Below are 21,296 nucleotides of genomic sequence, written 5' to 3' on the forward strand. Positions count from 1 at the left end.
GAAACAGGACTACATTATACACAGGCATTTAGGAGGTGGGGGGAAGGAAGGTGAGACTAACCTGTTGGCAGATGCTGCGCAGCACGTACTTGGCATAGACATCCAGACTGGCTGTCTCCACAGAGATGTTGCGGCCACCCTGCCTCCGACCACCACTGCCACCGCCTCCCTCCTCTTCTGGAAGTTCTTCTGTTCCTCCTGTCACAGTGAAGCCTGAACCCTTCAGTTCCGCATCCCCTGTGGTTCACGGGTGGGAGATAGGGAGGGCAGAAGGAGATGAGAACACTGTGTGGAGAACCCGCCCTGGCCCACGAGACAGAAACTCCCCCCAAAAGGTACCCTATGGGACAGAAATATACTTCTCTCTCTCCCCTCTATCCCAAAGGTCAGAGAGACCACCTTCGAAAGGGAAAAAGACTGCCCCTTGTAGTTTAGCTGGTACTCCACCCTATACACACTTCTGGCACCACTCCCTTCCTATCCCCTTACCAAGTACAAATACAGCCTTGAGAACAGCAAACACAGCTCCATCCACAATGCGGTTCTGGGAGGCAGCCAGCAGGTGGCGGTCACAGGAGGAACGGATTCCGACTGTAGGCTTGTCTGAATAGGGAGCTGAAGTTAGGGGAAGCAAGAGTAGAAACTGGGGTAGAAAAGCCTCACTTTCTACTGCTTCCTAGCTCCAAAAAGGATCACTTACTTCCATCAGACTGGCAAGGATTGAGTTGTGGTGTCTTGAAAAGGTGGAGGAGGATGCGGCACGTAAGCCGAGCTCCTGGCTCCGAGTCCTGTTCACTACAAGCTAAAAGGAGGGGGGGGGAAACAAATCTAGTCAGGTGATGGTGACTCACACCTTTAATCCTAGCTACTCAGGAGGATGAGATCTAAGAATCCTGGTTTGAAGCTGTTCTGGGTAGGAAGATCTACAATATTCTTATCTCCAACGAACCACTAAAAGCTAAACAGAGGTGTGGCTCAAGTGGTAGAATGCCAGGTTTGAGGGAAAAAGCTTAGGGAGAGTGCATGGCCCTAAGTTCAATCACCAGTACTGGACAAAGCAGTCCTGTAAAGGAGAAACTGAGATCTGTGTGTGTGTGTGTGTGTGTGTGTGTGTGTGTGTGTGTGTGTGTGTGTGTGTGTGTGTGTGTGTGTGTGTGTGTGTGTGTTGAGAAGGAGCATCAACTGGAATACCAGTAAGGTGAAAGGAAAAAAGGCAATATAATAGTGAGAGGTACAGCAGAGAATTGTCATGAAGGGTCAAAAAATGGAATGGTCATTGGGCTGGGACATTGACCTAGTGGCAAGCATAGGGTAGACTCTGAGTTCAATCTCTAGCACTGCACAAATATACACATGCACACAAATTAAAAGCTCAGGGCTAGGGTTAGAAAATAGGCCCCTTCCTGCCTGAGGGGCACCAAAGCACTGGCCTTCTGGTGATTGTCAGGGAGCCTCAGCAGGAAATCTCACAATAAAGGGATGGCCATGGGTTATGTATTGAAATGTGGGGTCCTAATGTTATAGGGGTTACAGATTGGTAGTTTACCAGCATTGAGGAGTGAAGGGATGGCAGCACAGCGAATCAGATCTTCTAGGAGCAAACACTGGCGAGCAATGAGGATGGCAACAAAAGTAGCCAGAGAGTCATGAAAAGACAGGTCGCTGACCTAGAAAGAAGAGTAAGATACCATGTCTGGGGGTGGAGAGTGGGCCTCCACTCAATGTAGCACGTCACCATTCTACTCAAGTTTCACCCTCCACAATGATGTTGATGAGCATTTCCAGACCTCTGCCCATTTTAACTACCCCACTGCCCAGCAAGACCCCACCCCAAGGCTCACATCTACATTGCACAGGAGATCGTTGAAACCACAAGTGCCATTGTTAGAGGAACAGCACAAGGCCTTTAGTACTCCTAGCCACTCTGCACTCAGTGACTTGCAGTAGCCAGTCAGCTCTGCACACAAGATTGCGATGTCATTCACCCTAGAGAAAAGTACAAATGCTCTTAGGAAAAGAATTTCTCTACAAAACCTTAGACTCATTCATTTTTCTCCTCTGCCTCAGGAATAATCAAGGGAATACTATCTCCCAGGTATGTTATCCCTCCCAATATCCCTCAGGGGCATGGTGTCTCTTCCTCACTATTACCCCATACCTGTCGGGGTCATGGTGCCCTACACAGACGTGCATAAGAGCATTGCAGACAAAGCTGTAGCGATTAGCAGGGTTCTCACTAAGGCTCTTGCCCAACCCTGTGTAAGTGAAGGTGTGAGCTGATGGGTTCTCTAAGGTGTCAATCATAAACTCAGGTGCCCAGCGCATATTAGATTCCGATGGCTCCACATTGCAGTAGATGGTATTCTTCACCTTTGAGCAAAAGTCACTGCAGGGGTTGGGGAAATAACAATGATAAAGAAAGTCTGGTGAGGGACAGGGACGGCCAAAAAATGGGAAGAAGAGGGGAAAAAAAGGAGTGAAGGATGTAGGGATGTTGGGACAAGAAAAGGGAGCTGGGCCACAGCAAACTGGGCAGGAAAGGAACCATGTGAGAATAAGAAAGAGGGGCCTTTGAAGGCAAGGAGGAAGGCCCACTCTTAGTAATGCAGCCACATGGAGGACACAGTCCATAAGTGCCCTGCACAGATGGCAGGTCCTGGGCTGTGTTCTTCTCCTGAGGTGGGTGGTAATGGGAAGGAGATGGGAATAGATCCCATTCTCTATCCCTTACCTCCTACCTCTCTTACCTGAAGAGTTCCCCAAATTTGCTCTTTAAATGGCTACAGGAGGTGTACAGATCATAGAGATAAGCAAGGATACAGCGTTCTGCAGAGGAGCCATCAGATCGGTTCATCCCATGCTTCACTACGCCACATAGCCTATCATGAGAGGCAGGGTTGGGGGGTTGGTGGTGTGGCTCAGTTGGTAGAGCACTAGCCAATGAGCAAAAGCGTCAGGTACCGAGTTCGAGTCCCGGTCTTGGACGAAAAACAAGAGAGAGAGAAAGAGAAAGAGAGAAAGAGAGAGGCAGGGTTGGGAGGATCAACTGGTGGCACACAGGGCCCAGGACACAAAGGCCCTTGATAACCCTCCCCACCTCAGTGGCAAGCAGGCCAATCGGCATTCGTCAGAACCCTGTGCTGCAGATACATTGAAGCCCTGGCTTACCCCTCAAAGACTTGGGCCATCTGGTCCTGGTTGAGAATGAGGCAGGCGTGGTAGTGGCGCAGGACAGCCACAATGCACAGGCACAGGCTGGTAGTGTAACTGCCCACCAGATCGGAGGATTTCAGGAGCAGCTCAGCTTCAACTACACTCAGCTCATTCAGCAGCTAGCAGGGTGGTTGGAGACAAAACATGAGAAGAGGATCCTTACGTTATTTACAACTTTGCCTTTCTGTGAGAGACCTGGCAAAGGCCAGGCTTGAGTCTTCCTGCTAGAGCCAAGTCAGCATATAAGGGTCCTGTTCCCATGTGCCACTGTTCTTCACTGAAATCAATCTCCACAGAGTTTTATGAACTAACTCTGCAGGGAGAGGGCAGTCTATGCCCAAAGCTCTAATCTGCCTCTTGGGTCTCCCCAGGGAGCACTGTGGTCTCTTATTCCTGCACTCTTAGCTTACATTCCACTCCATCTACGCTTAGTATTTTGGCTCTTCTGAACTGTCAAGAACACCAGCTGGAACCTCTATTCCTGTCCTCATGAATTCCTTCCTCCACCCTTATCTCCCCTAACATCCCCACCTGAATGGCAAAGTCGATGAGGCCACTGATGCTGAGGGAATATTCCATGAGGTCGAAGATGAACTGCACGTGCTGCACCAGAGGCAAGTGGTACGACATACCAAGGGCAAAGCTGGTGATCTGCTCCAGAACATTCCGGGAGACCTGATAAGGGGCAGTGGGAGTGAACGGCAGTGAGAGGGAGATGAGAATGGAAGGAGGGGAGAACGAAAGAAATAGGAAAGGATGATAGTAAGAGAGGGATAAGACCAACAGGCTTAGCATGCCCAGGGTACTGAAAAAAAAAAAAAGGTAAGAAGGAAAGAAAAGCAGGACAGGAGACTAGAATGTGGGAATGGGGACTGGCTTAGGCTCACACCTGAGCCGTGACCTGGTGTTGGTCATAGTGTGAAAGGTGCTGGAATTTAGCAAAGATATCTTCAGCAGTGGGGAAGGCTTCAGGCCGGTTGCGTCGGCGTTTTTGCCCATCCTCCCCACCTAAGGGGACAGTTGAAAGAGTTGAGTCAAAATCAAAAAGACAACTAGTTGACTGGGGATTGGGGAGGGAGGCGGATGTGGACAGGAGCTTATAGGAGGGAGGTGGAGGGGAATGATGGAGGAAAGGACAAGGGGAAAAGGGAAGGGAGGTCATTGGGGGAAGGGCTGGGAGGAAGGATGAGGGGAAGGGACAGTGAAACAAAGGATTAAAGGACCACAGGCTATGTGGACCTTAGGGGAATATATATATATATAGGGAGGGGAGGGAGAAAGGGTGGGCACAAGGGCAATATGGAGCTTACTGTGAGGTACCTAAGAATGTCAGGTCTCCAGGATTCAGAGGCACAATAGGCGCAAGCTGGTCTGCAGAGGAGGGGAATGAGGGGGAAGTTTCAAAAGGACTAGAGCTCTCAGGAGATTCCAAGAGACAGGATATTCGGACATCAAGGAGGAGTTCCCTACACTGGGGATAGGAAGACTAACTAGGGCAATTTTCCGGGTGGATGAACTATTCAAGGAGTCTCAAACCCACCAGTTTCTGCTGTCCCCTTGCGGTTCAAAACCTTCAGGATATCCTTGGTAATTTTCTTGATGGCATGGCGGGCATCATCTCGTTGCTTTCCAACCCCAAACAATACCACCAACCGCTGGTTGCACTCATGGCTGCATGACTCCTCCTGTGTGCCAGTTGGCACCATCAAGACTCTAGCATGGGTCTCCCTGCCCTCCTAACAGCCCTCTCCCTGCTTCATAGCCGTCAGCACCTCCATGCTCAAGCCCCTTCCCAACATACCCTGAAGCACCCTCAGGAACTGTTTTCTGTCCCTCAGCAAATTCCTTAGATAGCTATCAGGGTTTAAGAGAGATGGTCACAAAGGTATCTCTGGGGAGCAATACCTGAGGGATTGGAAAGTGTGTGGCATACTGCACATGTCGTGGCTGGTCATAAAGAACTCCAAGGGTCCCTTCGATCTTCTCCTTGGGTGGAGGCTTCACTTCCTTCTCAACATCTGGTTTCTCAGGAGATGGGCTGGCTTTCCCCTCACAGGGCATAGTAGGAGAGAAAAGCTAATAGATGTGAAAGAGCAGAACATTTAGCAGAAAAAAAGGGGGCGGGAATGAGGGAACATAAAGAGATTCCTAAAAGAGGCATAATGGGGGCTGGGAACATATATAGCTTAGTGGTACTTTGTTTGTTTAGCACTGATGAGGTCCTGGGTTTAATTCCTCTGTACCACATGAATAAAAACTAAAATAAAATAAAATAGGTACAATAGAAGGGTTTAGGGAGCTGAATTGTTCTATGCTCAGGAACTAACTTACTGAGAAATCAGGCTTTTCCATGTCCTCAAAGAGCACACTGGAACTAGGGTCAATGTCCATTGATTCTGAGAGCCCAGGGTCCTGAGGGCAAAAAAACATAAGCAAAGCTGCTTTAGGTATATGTTCTTCACTATCTAGAATCTACTAGAAAAAGTAGACTAGAGAAGGTCTAGATGTTAGATGTAAGTCTTGTTCAGGTACTTGGGAGATAAGAGATATTTCACGGGGATGATGTGAAAAACATGACATGAGGTTGGTGTCAGTGGTTCACGCCTGTAATCCTAGCTACTCAGGAGGCTGAGATTTGAAAATTACGGTTCAAAGCCAGCCCCAGCACATAAGTCTGCAAGTCTCTTATCTCTAATTAACCACCAGAAAACTGGAAGTGGCGCCGTGGCTCAAGTGGTGGAGCAGTAGCCTAGAGCTGAAGAGCTCAGAGGCAGTGCCCAGGCCCAGAGTTCAAACCCTACAGAAGACCAAATAAAAGACAAAACAAAAAAATGACATGTGAATGATTGAAAAAACTGTAAGATGGTAAAAAAATATTATCCTTCTTGCTGAGAGACTCAAAGGATCCGGGAACCTGTTAAAAGGAACCATGAAGTGCAGTGCCAGTGGCTTATGCTTCTAATCATAGCTACTCAAGAGCCTGAGATCTAAGAATCAAAGTTTGAAACCAGCCTTGGCAAAAATATGTCCATGAGATTCTTATCTTCAATTAACCACCCAAACGGCCACAAGTGAAGCTGTGGCTCAAGTGTTAGAACACCAGCCTTGAGTAGAAAGCTAAGAGAATGCCGGGGGCCCTGGTGGCTCACGCCTCTAATCCTAGCTATTCAGAAGACTGAGATTTGAGGATCATGGTTCAAAACAAGCAGGGGCACAAAAATCTGTGAGAATTTTATCTTCATTAACCACCAGGAAACCAGAAGTGGCATTGTGGCTCAAAGGGATAGAGCACTAACCTTGAGCTGAAGAGCTTAGGGATAGTGCCTAGGCCCTAGAGTTCAAGCTCTATTATTACTAGTTTAACAAGTCTACATGTGTGTGTACATGCACACATGCACACGCGTATGCGTGCGCGCACACACAGACACAGACACACACAGACACACACAGACACACAGACACAGACACACACACACACACACACACGGAATAATGAAGAACAAGAGAAAGGCCACATACCTCTAGCTTGCTACTGCTGCTGCCTTCTGTCTCTTTCCGCTCTGGGTCATCTGTGGGATCATCAAAGGGAGATGGGGGCCGGGGTCCAGGGGCTCCAAAGGCAAGGTCGCCCCGGGAGATGAGAGTGCAAGTGTACATGTTGTGGGAGAAAACATCATGTCGAATCAATTCACAGAACAGCAGTACCAAGTTAAAGAATTCTACCCGCTCACTCTCACTTCGAGGATCAGCTGAAAGGGGAGAATAAGAAGTGGTATAAGTTAGAGCACAAAAGGAAACAGAGAACACTTACATCTAAGGCTCAGTCTTTCCTGAGCACCCCAGAGAAGAATCTCCTCAAGTCAATTTTAGGAATAATCCCTCCAAATTCTAGAAATTGTTGAAGGTAGCAATATAGGAGTTGCCTACCTCACCTTATACTCCACCCCACACAACACCTCAAAAAGGAACACAGCATCTCTGTTACTATACAGTGAAATTATTTCAATCACATGTCCTTGTATTTATTCTTCTCTGCTGCACTGTAATATCATCAAGAACTAGACTCATGTCTACAAATCATTCTACATAGAGCTGAAGGTAGAAAAAAAATCTTATCTATCATTTGTCACAGCAGTAAATGAATCTAGGAAAAAGAACTAGAAGGTGACAGGTGTTCATACTCAGCATAGGAGCTTGGGTATCCAGAAACTGCAGGAGGACATCCTGGAAAATGGGAGCACTAGGAGCAGAAAGGGAACCAGAGGCAATGGACCCTTTCTCATCTGCTGCTTCAGATTCTCCACAACGCTACAAAACAGAACAAATTGATCACTGACTTTTTCCTGTTTTTTCACTCCTTGAGGTGTAACCCTTGAAGTAAAAGCTATGTTGTCCTCATGTCACACTTTTTACATCTTTCCTCTTTCTGACCTCCATTTTCTTACACCTCCCAACTACAGCCTTGGATCTCTTTTCAAACCAGAAAACTGATCAGCACCTATCTAATTCAGGGCCTTAACATTACCTATACATTCCTTATATACTTAGATTTCTGTACATGTATACAATATATCCCTTAGCCATGCGAAATGACCTCCCTATCCTTCTGGTTTGAATTTACTTCTCTCTCCTTTATCCCCTGTCCTTAAACAATTTTAACAGATGCAATCCATTTTCATGTATGCAAATAAATTACTTGGACCATACTCACCTTTGCTTACCCTCTTTGTTAGCCCCACACACCTTCTGTTGGTGATACACCAACCCCATCATAACCTGTTTTGCTTTCCTGTTGTTCAGTTTTATGGTGTATTACTTGCACCAAGATATTTTACTATGGTATTTCAGACATGCATATATTTTGCTCAGAATGATAATCTCTGTTGCTTTCTCTTCCCCTGTCTTTTTGTTGTTGTTGTTGCTATTTGGGGTTCTTTTTGAACAAGGTCTTGCCCTGTAGCCCAAGCTGGCCTTGAATTCATGATCCTCCTTTCTCAGCCTCCCAAATGCTAGGATTACAGGTGTGTATCACCACTTGAATCCCACTACCACTTCAATAATCTCTGAGTTCTCAAATCTTGGTTAAACTCCTTCCCATTGGCCAATCTTATTGCCCTTTTTCTGCCCCAGACCTCAGCCTCAATTTCTGCTTGTCTCTTCTCCAGGAGCTTGGCTACCACCATAGCACGATGCCGTCCAGAGCGCTTGCAGCTGACTGCCCATTCACATAGCAATGATACCACAGCATCATCATCAGAGATCTGTAACCAGACCAAGAAAGGTATAAGGGAGAGGGGCTGGGGACAAAGAATGGAACTCCAATCTCTTCACAGATGAACTCAATAATCTACAGATATTTCCTGGTTTCCATACGCCACACAGCCTTCTCTTCATATATACTGTTGCTTTTGCAATGTTTTTGTGTTCTCTTTTTTTGTGTGTGGGTCATGGGGCTTGAACTCAGCCTGAGAGCTGTCCCTGAGCTCTTCAGCTCAAGGTTATTGCTCTACCCTTGAGCCAAACCCCACTTCCCATATTCTAGAGGCTAACTGCAGGTAAGAGTCTCAGGTCCTTTTGTGCCCGGGCTGGCTTTGAAACTAGATCCTCAGATCTCAGCCTCCTGAGTAGCTAGGGTTACAGGCATGAGCTACCAAGCTTGCCTCTGTGTTTCCTTTTTTTAAAAAAAATTATCTTTAAATAGTTGTACAAAGGAATTACCATTTAATAAAACAGTTTATGAATACAAGTGTGTCTTGATCACTATCACCACTTTCCATATTCTTAACTATCCCTCCCAACCCCACTTCTTTCCATAATTTTCTTAATTTTGTAGGATAGAGATTTAATTTTTGTTTTTTGTTTTGTTTTGTTTTGTTTTTTGTCAGTTGTGGGGAGCTTGAACTCTGGGCCTGGGCACTGTCCCTGAGCTCTTCAGCTCAGGGCTAGCACTCTAACACTTTGAGTCACAGTGTCCCTTCTGGCTTTTTTGTTGTTGTTGATGGTCATGAGGATTGAACTCTAGGCTTGGGCACTGTCCCTGAGCAGTTCAGTTCAAGGCTATTCCTCTACCACTTGAGCCACAGTGCCATTTTTTGGTTTTCTGGTATTTAATTGGAGATAAGAGTCTCATGGACTTTCGTGTCTGGACTGGCTTTGAACCGTGGTCCTCATCTCAGCCTCCTGAGTAGCTAGGATAAAAGGTATGAACCACCGTCGCACAGATCACTTAACATAATTTTTTACAGGTCCTTTCATTTCCTTGCAAATGATATAATACCATTTCTCTAATGGATGAGTAAAATTCTGCTTACCTCATGTCCATCCTTACTAGGCCCTAATCCAAAGATTCGGTTACAAAGGGAGTCAAGTGAGTTACTAAAGTCAGAACGCTCAAAACTATGGCTGTCCAGCACTTCCAAAGTATGAAGCACCCGTCCAATGGTGAAGCCTAAGGAAGACAAGCAATAAAGTGGATTTAACTAGAGGTTGCATGCATTCCAGCTTTCAGATCTCTATGTCCTTGTCATCCCACCCTTTCCTCAAACATACATATTCTGACACCCACCTGCAGTGGCTTCTTGACACTTATCAAAAGACCAGCGAACCTCAACTGCCTGTCCTCGTTCCTTGATCTGCTGCTCAATCTCACGCAACTTTGCACGAACCTGCAATATCAAAAAAGAAGGCTAAGAAAACAGTAGCAGACTCGGAATAACTATGTTTGGAAGAGTAATTTTGTATCATATCTCAATCTGAAAGGGATCAGGTTAGTGATCATACTTACTTGTTGAGTGAAGGCACTGTTGCCCTCTGGCATGGGCAGGTTGGAAGGGGCAATAGGCAGGTGGTCAAGTGGTGAGCCAGTCTTAATTCGACTATCAGTTAGAGAGTAGTGCCAAACCAGGGCACTAGGACAACACAGGAGAATGGTCTGCCAAATAGAAACAGCTAAGTAAGTCAAAGTCAGTTACCATGGTGATTTTTCTAGAATCCCATTAAAAGATTTAATCCTTAGGGCCAGGTATTGCTGGCTCATGCATATAATCCTAGTTACTCTGGAGGCTGAGATCTGATGATTGCAGCTTGAAACCAGCATGAACAGGAAAGTCTGTAAGAGTTTCTACTAAAAAAAAATAAAAAGACAGAAATGGAATCAGAGATTCAAGTAGTAGAGTACTAGTTTGAACAAAAAGCTCAGGGACAGTACTCAGCTACAGAGTTCAAGAAACCCCAGGAGCGGCAAAAAAGAAAGAAAGAAAAGAAAAAGAAAAAGTCTAACCCTTAGACTATCTAAGGCATAGATTGCCCATCTCTGGTTCCTTCTCTTCACCTGTTTTCTTCTTTCTCCCTTTTCTCCTTTTAACCTTCATTCTATTCCCCACCATCTCCATCTCCTTCTCTTTCTCCCTCCCCTTTTTTATTTTTGTTTTTTGCCAGTCTTGGGGACTGAACTCAGGGCCTGAGCAATGTCCTGGACTTTCCTCAATGCTAATGCTCTACCACTTGAGTCACAGCACCATTTCCAGCTTTTCTATATATGTTGTACTGAGGAATTGAACCTGGGTCTTCATGCATGCTAGGCAAGCACTCCCATCCCCTCCCCTTTTTTTTCTTTGGCAGGATCTCACTATTTAGCCCATGTTGGCCTCAACTTCATGATCATATTGTTTCAGGGTCCCAAATAGTGGTATTGAGGGCATGCCCCACAATGTTCAGCATCCCCCTCACTTTCCTGAGAGGCTTTGAGACTACTATTTAGTCCTGGGAGAAGCTGGAAAAAAACGCCCCCCAAATCAGAATTAACACCCCATCATTGGGAAGCAAAAATCTCCAAGGCAAAGTACTTGGTGCCTCTTTTCACCTCCATGTTGAAATAACTCCCATTCTCTAGATAAGCACTAATCCTTCTCAAGCTACCAATTAATATTTCTCGGATTCACCCAGTACCTACCTGTAGGATACAGCTGAGGCCAAAAACGAGGGGCCGGTGTTGAGGGCACATAAGTAGGTCACTAAAGGGGGTTGATGGTGTGTTGCTAGTTGGAGGCTGAGGGGCTGGGGTGGTGGGCAGTGTGCTTGTTGACTGAGCAGATATAACATGAGATGAATGGCTGCTCACACCATCCAGCTGCAGTGCCAGTCTCCGGGTACAGAAGTAAGCAAGGCGGCGGGACAGGTATGCAGACTGAACGAACTCTCCAGAGTACTGTGAAAACATGGGCAAAAGACCACCCCCTGATTCTCTCCAAGGGCCACCACTCTAACATTTTACTCTATCTCAAATCCTCCTTAGTCCCTCCAAATCCTAGGTCTTACTCGAAGCAGTAAGGGCAGCAGCAGTTTAAGCAATTCATCCTCTCCAGGGCGAATTTTCTCAAAACATTCAAGCACCCAAGTCAGGAACTCATGTCTATCCAGCATTCCATCCTATGGATATCAGTGATAGGACAAGTATTAGTTCAGCCCAGGGACTGTCAGAGATGAGGCAGGTAAAGTAAATGAAACAATGAAGATAACCACAACCAGGGCAGAGTCACAGGTGGATTCCATTATATACAGGCAAAGAGTAAAATCAGACCCATTCCAGTACTTCAAACACTACCTGAAACATGAACATGGCGAGCTTCTCGTTGTAGTCCCACTGCCTGATTGCCATCTCAACATCATGGGGCAAGGGCCCTATAGTAGAACTGCATCCCCCACTTCCTGCTGGCCCTGGTCGGTAGTATTCAGCCATCTTCTGTAGCTGTTCCCATAAATACTTGGTGATGATCTGAGTCCATTCTAAAGGAAAAATGTCAAAGTGGCCTTTTTGATACTACCCATCTATCCATTATCTCTAGCTATACCCACCATAATTCTAGACAGGTACTCTGCTATTTAAGCCATGCCCCAGCCTTTAAAAGAATATTTAAAAAAAATTTAGTTTTGGCATTAGTTTGCACATAGGGCCTCACATGTGCTGCCTAAGTGCTCTCCCTACTATCTGGGCCTGTCCTCAGCAGTTATCACAGTTCTAAATTCTATCTATGTTCTTGGGTTGGGAGCGTGACCTAGTGGTAGTCTGCTTGCCTTGCATGCATGAAGTCATAGGTTCGATTCCTCAGTACCACATACGCAGAAAAAGGTAGAAGTTGTGCTGTGGCTCAAGAGTAGAGTCCTAGCCTTGAGAAAGTCCAAGGGCATTGCCCAGGACCTGAGTTGAAGCCCCAGGGCTGGCAAAAATGCATAAATAAATAAAATCCATTCATCATCTTAGCCTTTGGTTAAATGCCATCATCTCCAGCAAAGGGTGTGGTTGAGAGGGAGTATGAGGAAAGTGGTTGCTTTGTTGAATTGTTACTTTTTGTAAAATTACTAAAGATAATTTCTAAAATAAATGAAACAGTAACCATTGTGTATATCACTTTTACAATAACACTAAAAAATAAATATAGCTGGGCACTGATGACTCATGCCTGTAATCCTAGCTACTCAGGATGCTGAGATCTCAGGATTGTAGTTCAAAGCCAGCCCAGGTAAGAGGTCTGTGAGACTCTTATCTACAATTTACCACTAGAAAACTGGAAGTGATTCTGTGGCTCAAAGTGGTTGAGTGGTAGCCTTGAGGAAAAAAGCTCAGGGACAGAGCTCAAGTACTGAATTCAATCCCCATGAAGGACAAAAATTAAACAAATGCTATCATCTTTCTAAAGGCTTCCAGGTATACACATAAGAAAGTAATTTTTCTGTTCACCAAAATCTCAAAAGAGCCTCTTGAATTGTCTTTGGACACTCACTGCTGCCTATATTTAAATAACTTGAATATATGTCTTGGTATATTCCTATTAAGATCCTAAGGGTGGGGCCGAGAGTGTGGCCTATGGGTAGAGTGCTTGCCTAGCATGCAGGAAACTCTGGGTTTGATTCCTTGGTAGCCATATACAGAAAAAGCTGGAAGTGGTGTTGTGGCTCAAGTGGTAGAGCACTAGTCTTGAGAAAGCCTAAAGACAGGGTTCAGGCTGAGTTCAAAGCTCAGTACTGGCAAAAAGATGGCCTAAAGTCAAAAGTTTATGTGCTGGTCATGTTTATAGCACAGTATCTGAAGACACTGAGGTGATGAAATGACTTGATGTTTATTTTTTATTTTTAATTTTTTTAGTCTGTTGTGGGACTTGAGATCTGGGTTTGGGTGCTTTCCCTGAGCTCTTCAGCTCAAGGCTAGTACTCTACCCCTTAAGCCACAGCACCACTTGCACAGCACCACTTCCGTTTTTTGGTGATTAATTGGAGATAAGAGTCTTAGAGACTTTCATTCCCAAACTGCTTTGAACTCAGATCTGCCTTTGAACTCAGGCTGAGTCAGATCTCAGCATCCTGAGAAGCTAGGATTACTGGCATTAACGACCACGCCTACGTCACTTGAATTGGTGTTTATTGATTGGGTAAATCGAAGATACAAATAGAAGAAAGTAATATAGTTTAGGAAAAAGAATGGATGTAAGGATATTTCTGACTGTCTTAAAATCCTCAGTGGTATACATGGTGTTAGGGGTTACTCACCAATGAAGGGGCCAAGGGCATTTCTTTTCTTAACCTTGGTCTCAGAGATTGCTGCATAGTAGGCACAGGTCATCTTAATGAGCCAGGCAGCTCGCATCACAGGCACTGTGTATTTGGCTAAGTATCCAAACACTTCATCCTTCTTACTGAAAATGGGGACCTGGATTGGACATGACAAATAGTGAGAACTCATTTACATTCTGTCCTTGGTGTAGAGAACAGAAGACAGTTCCTCACCTTAGCTAGCTGTGTGAGTGGTTTGGTGCCAGCCAGGTCAGTGAACCAGGTGTTAATAGCACTCTGAGATCTTGGAGTCACCAGCCAGAAGTTGTCTTTCTGGTTCACTTGGAGCTTCCTGCGGCCAGTATCAGGGAGGGTGTTACAACGTAACTTCTCTGCAATAATGCTGCTGAAGTTGGAACTTATCTGAGGGAAGAAAATTGTTGCACCTCAGGGTGGGAAGAATGGACAGATAATCTAGCCTTTGATGGGGAAATGTTAGTAGGGTCAGCAGTGGATTATGAAGAGAAACTCATTTAGGTTTTTCCCTTGAAGTATTCCCAACCCAGGGTCTTTCAGATTCTTCAGTCTTTTAGCTTGGCAGGGGTGATCTCACCTTGGCAGGATTGAAGTTGACATTCTTCGCACTGCCATGTTCATCCCCAGAGACAGCGGGCTGATTATTGAAACCTTGTTTTACATTCAAGGCCGTCAGTTCATCCTGAGGCAGGAAAACAGCATTTTAGTTGTTGGTTGTTTTTTTTCCCCCCTTCCGTGGGAGAGGGTAGAAGAGATAGGAACGAGGGAGAAAAGGAGAGTTCTTCGGAGAACAGGTTGTTATTTAGAGCTGAGCCCTTATAGTCATTTAAACCCCACCCTTACCCCCATAATCACTGAAATTCTCAACCACACAGTACACCCTCAACATCACTTCCCTCGCGGGCGGCCTCACATAACTTTCTGAGGTTTGTGTGTAGAAGGGGGCGCCTCAGGCGCGGCCCTGGACATCATTCCCTAGTCATACCAGGGATTCCCGGGCCCAGCCCGGGCTCACCTCCACGCCGGCCCACTTTACACTCCCCCTTACCTTCCGGGACTTTTGCTCTCACCTAATCGCCCCGCCCCCCCTCAGTACAACTGTCAATGCTTCCCCTCAGGCTAATCACCGGTACCCAGCCCTGGCGGAGCCCAAAATTTTGAACGCACCTCTTTCTGTTTGGGATCTTGAGGGTACACATCGGGAGGCCCCAGTCGTGGCCTCTTTAGTGGCCGGTGTTCGTAGCTTAAGATCCCGAAAGCCGCCATCTTGCCCAGCCCGTAGCGCCAGAGGCGCCAGCAGGGCCGGGCCTGGGGAGGGGGAAGGGAGGGGGAAGGGGGAGGAATAGGAGGAGGGAAAAGGAGGTGGCAGTTGAGAGGACGGCGGCCGAGAGACAACAAGGGGACACGTTAGAAACTCTCGTTATTTACCGGAAACTACCGACGCCAGCCGAGGGACGCCGGGAACCCTCGGACAATACTGACTGCAGAGGGGGCGTGGCTTGGCCCGGCGTGGGGCGGAGCCCCGCGCCTCAGGAGCTTTCCACCCTACCAACCGAAAGTGAATTTCACTCTAGGAGAATTTAGGAAACCTTCTTACATCGGGGTAGTGCCGGAGCCAGGGACAGACCTATTAATGGGGATGCTGCAGTGATGCCCCACTTTAGCTAGAACTGACTTCCCAACCTTTAACTCAGTTATTGCCCTCGAACAGACGTTCTGTTAATGTTTGAATAGGTTAGGAAGTCTGCTTTATACAAAACAGTTTTCCTAACTTCTCACGTCTAGATAATAGGTGTGCCAATCCTTCCTTGTGGAGAGGGTTCTAAACATTACAAACTTTATATGCAAAAGAAAGGAACTTTTGAAGTGAAAGGTTGACTCCAACCCTCTAGGCTATTATAGTCTCGATCTACGTTGAGCATTCCCTACTGCCTTTTGCCCTTTCTTTTGCTAATTTTTAAAGCACTTCAGAAACAAGCATTAGAGGTACTAACTTGTGACTCGCGCCTTTAATTACTACTGTTCTTGAGAGACAGAGGCTGACTGATTGTCAGCCTGGGGGCGGGGTGGGCTACCTAGGGAGAGCTTAACTTTAAAAATAAGGCCAAAGGAAACTATGGACTGTCTTCCCACAAAAAAATATACAAGTATTACTTTTCTACACGCCCCAGATCAAAGGGTCCATACATCCCCAAAATGGTTGTGAACTACAAGAATTATTGCACTAGTGTAAGTGATACCTACATGTCACATACTTTTCAGATTATCTACACAAACAGATCCCTACTATTACTGTTTTCTACATGAACCAGATTTTCAGAGTGAAAATTTCCTTGCCTAATTTTATACAGCTACTAAGTAATAGACCTGAAGCTAAGACTTTATCCTTGGTTTCTGAACTAATGTTCTATTACAGTGCTGATAGGTTTTTGTTTGTTTGTTTTTTAGAGAAATTACAGCCCAGAGGCCTAATAAAAGTAACAAAACCAGGTATGGTGTTGCAATCTGTACTCTCAGTACTGGGGGATCAGAATAGGAAGGATCAAAAATGCTGTCAGCCACTGCTACACTGTGAGACTCTGCTTCAATAAATAAATAGATGATAAAAACCAAAACAAAAAAAGAAAGAAGAAAATAACAAAGAGAACAACTAGATGCTATTCAATTAAAACAGAGAAAAAATTGATTGCTTGATTGCAGAGAACAACCGATTAAAGGTGGTAACGTTTAGTGACCAATACAGAACTGCCAATAACCCTCCCTCCCCCCTAACTTCATTTGGACTAGGAGCAGAACGTTTGTTACAATTGATGGATGGATTGATACATCTTTATCAGAAAGTATTTCCCCCTCCTTTTTTCTTCTGATTTTGTTCTCCCCCTTTCCCTAGTTCTTTCATTCCTTCCCCTTGTACCTCTTCCCTACTATTCCTGGGAATGAACTCAGGGCCTTCTATTCTCACTGAAAAGGAATAACACTTCCTATTCCACATTCTTGCCAGCTTTAGTGTTGTCAGTATTCTGGATTTGGGCCATTCTAATGAGTATATAGCCTTGAAAGACTTTAAACCACAGAAAGTTAAAGAGAAGCTAACTCCACTCAGAGTAAGGACATTCTTACTCTAACTTGAATTGAAGGCTAATGATAGTTTTGAATTTCTTTTCTATTTTTTTTTCTGATCCTGGGACTTGAACGCAGGGCCTGGGCTCTGTCCCTCAGCCTGTCTGTGCTCCATGCTAGCACTCTACCACTTGAGCCACAGCACCACTTCCAGCTTTTTCTATTTACATAGTACTGAGAAATTGAACCCAGGGCTTCATGCATGCTAGGAAAGTACTCTATCACTAAGCCATGTTCTCAGCTCCTTTTTCAATTTATTAAAAATTTAAATTATAGGGCTGGGAACGTGGACTACTGGTACAGTGTTTTCCTAGCATGCATGAAGACGTAGGTTCCATTCCTTGGTACCCCATACATAGAAAAAGCTCAAGTGGTAGAGTGCTACTCTTGAGAAAGCCCAAGGACAGTGCTCAGGCCCTGAGTTCAAACCTCAGAACTGGAAATAAAATTTAGTTGGGAAGAGTGCAGAAAGGGAAAGTGGGAAAAAAAACATGGGAAGGGGGTATTAATGTTCAAGAAGTAATGTACCCACTACGTGACAAATGTAACTGTAACCCCTCTATACATTACCTAGAAAATAAAATGCAAAACAAAACCAAACAAAAACGATAACCTGTACACTGTAGGTCATGCTTGTAATCCTAGCTACTCAGGAGGCTGAGGTCTGAGGATCACAGTTCAAAGCCTGCCCAAGGCATGAAAGTCCCGTGAGACTCTTATCTCCAATTAATCACCAGAAAAACCAGAAGTAGCTCTGTGGCTTAAGTGGTACAGTGATAGCCTTGATCTGAAGAGCTCAGGGAAAGTGCCCAGGTATACAGTTCAAGTCCCAAGACTGACCAACATAAAAAAAGGATAATAAATGCAAAATCAAACTTTAAACAATTTAAAGCTAGAAAATGTCCTCTCATATGAGTTAAATGGTGGCTTCCAAAATTTGTGTACACTTAAAATTTATGAATGACAGATGTCTTTTAGGTGAAGATGATATAAAGACACAGAAGGAGGGGCCAGGAGTTTGGCCTAGCATGCACGAAGACCTGGGTTCAATTCTTCAGTATCACATACATAGAAAAAAGCCAGAAGTGGTGCTGTAGCTCAAGTGGTAGAGCTCTAGCCTTGAGAAAGCCCAAGGACAGTGTTCAGGCCCTGACTACAAACCCCAAGACTGGTTAAAAAAAGACAGAGATGGAGATGTAGGTACTGACCAATGTCAAAGATTCAGATTCTTATCAGCCTTGAAAAGCTAGAAAAAAAAAAAGAAATTCTTTTTCAGTACCTCCAGAAGGAAAGAATACTCAAAGTTTATTGAATTGTGATTCCTAGCATGACAAAATATAAAAATTTGGGCCGGTTGCTGGTGGCTCATACCTGTAATTATAACTACTCCGGAGGATGAGATCTGAGGATCAGGGTTCAAGGCCAGCCCGTGTACGACTCTTATCTTCAAGTCACCACTAGAAAACCAGAAGTGGAGCTGTGGCTCAAGTAGTAGAGCACTAGCCTTGAGCACAGACAAGCTCAGGAACAGAGCCCAGGCCCTGAGTAGAAGCCCTATGATCGAAATAAAACATTGAAAGGACACTGAGGTTTGAGTACAGAAGCCCATGTTTGGCATGCCCCCATCCTCTAGTTCTACCTCTGTGTGTGTGTGTGTGTGTGTGTGTGTGTGTGTGTGTGTGTGTGTGTGTGTGTGCTTGAATTCAGGCCTATTCCTTGGCTTTCTCAATGACACTCCATTACTGTCATTGTTGTTGTTGTTTTTTTTTCTTGGTGGTAGGCTTGAACTCTGGGCTTGGGCGTTGTTCCTGAGCTCTTCAGCTCAAGGCTACTGCCTTACCCCTTAGCCACAACGCCACTTTCTGTTTTCTAGAGATTAATCAGAGGTAAGAGTCTCATGGACTTTAGTGCCTGGGCTGGATTTGAACTGTGATCTCAGATCTCAGCCTTCTGAGTAGCTAGGATTACAAGCATTAATCACTGCGCCCAGCTACCACTGTCTTTTTGTTGGTTAGTTGGAAATAAGAGTCCCAGATTTGACTGTCTAGGTTGGTTTTGAACCAGAATTCTCTAATCTCATATGCCTGGGTAGCTAGGATTATAACTGTGAGCTACCAGCATCTAATCAGCTTGCTTTTTGCTAGTTATTTTGAAGACTGTGTCTATTGAACTTTTCTGCCTGGGTTGGCCTTGAACTCCTATTCTCCAGATTCAGCCTCCCAAATACCTAGGATTATAAGTTTGAGCCAGCAAGCATCTAGGAAAAACAAGCGAACAAACATAGCTAGGCATGAACATAGCTAGGGTGAACATAGTATTGAAAATCATTAATCCCTGCCTTAGGGACGATAAGGTAGAAAAACCACAAGTTTAAGTGGACGGGTGGCTCATGCCTGTAATCCTAGCTACTCAGGAGTCTGAGATCTGAGGGTAACAGTTCAAAGCCAGCCCAGGCACAAAAGGACCTGAGACCCTTATCTGCAATAATCCTCTAGAAAACGGGAAGTGAGACTTGGTTCAAGGGTAGGGTGGTAGCCTTGAGCTGATGAGCTCAAGGACAGAGCCTAGGCTAAATTCAAGCCCCATGACCCACATAAAGAAAGAAAGAAGACAAATCACAAGTTTAGGGCCAAGAGTGTGATATTGCGGTAGAGTACTTGCCTACCATGCACAAAACCCAAGGACAGTGCCCAGGCCCTGAGTCCAAGCACCAGGACTGGAAAAAAAAAAAGAAAGAAAGAGAAAAAAAGAAAAGTTTAACTCCAGCCTGAATTATGAAGTTCAACCCTGTCTCAAGGAAACAAAACCAAGCTGGTGGCTCATGCCTGTAATCCTTCCTACTCAGGATGTTGAGATCGAAGGATCATGGTCCAAAGCCAGTTCAGGAACAAAAGTCCAAAGAGATTCTTATCTCCAGTTAACCACCAGAAAACCGGAAGTGGCGGTATGGCTCAAAGGGTAGAGCGGGAGCCTGAAAAAAGCTAGAATTCAAGCCACACAACTGACAAAAAAAAAGAAAAGAAAAGAAAACCAGGACAGGGAGTATGGCCTTGTGGTAGATTGCTTGTGTAGCATGCAGAAAGCCCTAGGTTCTAATCCTTGGTACCACATACACAGAAAAAAACAGAAGTAGGGCCAGGAATTTGGCCTAGTTGTAGAGTGCTTGCTAGCATGCAATGAGACCTGGGTTCAATTCCTCGGTACTACATGCATAGAAAAAAATCTGGAAATGGAGCTGTGGTAGAGCTCTAGCCTTGAAAAAGCCTAAGGACAGCACTTAAGCCCTGAGTTCAAGCTCCAGGACTGGCAAAAAAAAAGCCAGAAGTGGTGATGTGGCTCAAGCAGTAGAATGCTACCCTTGAGAAAGCTTAAGGACAGGACCACGACCCTGAGTTCAAGCCCCAGGACTGGTAAAAAAATAAAAGAATAAAAAGAAAAGAAAAGAAAGAAAAAACAAAACACAGAAACAAAAACCACCTCAGTTTCAGCTATTTGGCATCCAAGACTATGACATAAATGAATTTTTTTAAGCTATATAGTTTGTGGTAACCTGTTATGATAGCAAAACAAATTGATACATCCTGGACCATATAATCCAGTTTTCCTGAGATCTCTGTCAAATGCTGTGCCTCATGTCCTATGCTGTTTTCTGTTTGAGAAAATGACATTCTTTTCTCTCTCTCTCTCTTTTTTTTCTGATTCTGCTCAAAAAGCACCTCTTCAGTAAAGCTTCTCTCCATCTCAGTCAATTTATTTTACTTCCTCTTTGGTGCTCATTTACTTTGGAGAATATCCACATCGCTGCTGTACAACATATTACATTATATTGTATTATTTGTTTGTGGGTTCCCTGCTTATCTGTGAACATCTACTATTGATGAGGATGTCTTATTTGTCTGCATGTTCCCAGAACATAAACAGTGTACTCGGCACATATGAAAGGCTCAATAAATGTTGGCTGGATAAACAATTTCTGTAAATAGCTTCTCCAATAAGCTCTGTGTTTCAGGGGAAGGTAAATCAAGCTACAGAATGAAGAATGAATTAGAGGAGAGCACAAGGCCTTTAGAAAGGAAGACAGATTCGTGGGTTCCAGTAATAATCATGACTAGAGGTAATGAAAGGCCGATTCAGCACAGTGGCTGTGGTAATAGAAGGGAGGAAACTGCTGGGAGAAACGCCACAGAAGCAAGGCCAATTGTATTCTCAGGGTATTGGGGGTGGGGAGGCTGAAGAAGATCTTGAAATTTCAAGCCTAGGTAATTAAGAGGGTGATGTTACCATGAAGGAAGATAGAAAAGACAAGAAGAAAGGCAGAGCAGGGCGCCAGTGGCTCGCAGCTATAATCCTAGATAATCAGGAGGCTAAGATCCAAGGATAGT

The 21,296-nt window shown here is 45.0% G+C and overlaps 1 protein-coding gene across 9 annotated transcripts in view; it reads right to left on the reverse strand.

Moving 5' to 3' along the window:
• The window catches only part of Med12 (mediator complex subunit 12), a 29,228-nt gene extending 13,996 nt beyond the window's left edge, over positions 1–15,232 (reverse strand). For 4 of the 9 annotated variants that reach the window (XM_090326437.1, XM_090326434.1, XM_090326436.1 and 1 more), the window contains exons 1-27: positions 14,962–15,232; positions 14,372–14,476; positions 13,993–14,181; positions 13,756–13,915; positions 11,816–11,997; positions 11,530–11,640; positions 11,165–11,419; positions 9,998–10,144; positions 9,779–9,878; positions 9,525–9,661; positions 8,346–8,474; positions 7,395–7,521; positions 6,733–6,962; positions 5,545–5,625; positions 5,119–5,289; positions 4,754–4,898; positions 4,534–4,584; positions 4,103–4,221; positions 3,745–3,888; positions 3,169–3,332; positions 2,748–2,879; positions 2,159–2,386; positions 1,842–1,986; positions 1,547–1,667; positions 701–802; positions 490–603; positions 62–237 (exon numbers count right to left, since the gene is read on the reverse strand). In XM_090326437.1, the coding sequence (XP_090182563.1) occupies positions 62–237; positions 490–603; positions 701–802; positions 1,547–1,667; positions 1,842–1,986; positions 2,159–2,386; positions 2,748–2,879; positions 3,169–3,332; positions 3,745–3,888; positions 4,103–4,221; positions 4,534–4,584; positions 4,754–4,898; positions 5,119–5,289; positions 5,545–5,625; positions 6,733–6,962; positions 7,395–7,521; positions 8,346–8,474; positions 9,525–9,661; positions 9,779–9,878; positions 9,998–10,144; positions 11,165–11,419; positions 11,530–11,640; positions 11,816–11,997; positions 13,756–13,915; positions 13,993–14,181; positions 14,372–14,476; positions 14,962–15,060 (3,864 nt within the window). In that variant the 5' untranslated portion in view covers positions 15,061–15,232. Of the gene's footprint in view, positions 1–61; positions 238–489; positions 616–700; positions 803–1,546; positions 1,668–1,841; positions 1,987–2,158; positions 2,387–2,747; positions 2,880–3,168; positions 3,333–3,744; positions 3,889–4,102; positions 4,222–4,533; positions 4,585–4,753; positions 4,899–5,118; positions 5,290–5,544; positions 5,626–6,732; positions 6,963–7,394; positions 7,522–8,345; positions 8,475–9,524; positions 9,662–9,778; positions 9,879–9,997; positions 10,145–11,164; positions 11,420–11,529; positions 11,641–11,815; positions 11,998–13,755; positions 13,916–13,992; positions 14,182–14,371; positions 14,477–14,961 lie in introns of all 9 variants that reach the window. The other 5 variants (XM_090326431.1, XM_090326435.1, XM_090326430.1 and 2 more) reach the window with 2 other exon arrangements.
• Between the last annotated feature and the right edge of the window lie 6,064 nt (positions 15,233–21,296).

The sequence above is a fragment of the Megascapheus bottae genome, chromosome X (assembly GCF_031878675.1).
Source record: "Megascapheus bottae isolate mThoBot1 chromosome X, mThoBot2.hap1, whole genome shotgun sequence".
Lineage (NCBI taxonomy): Eukaryota > Metazoa > Chordata > Mammalia > Rodentia > Geomyidae > Megascapheus > Megascapheus bottae.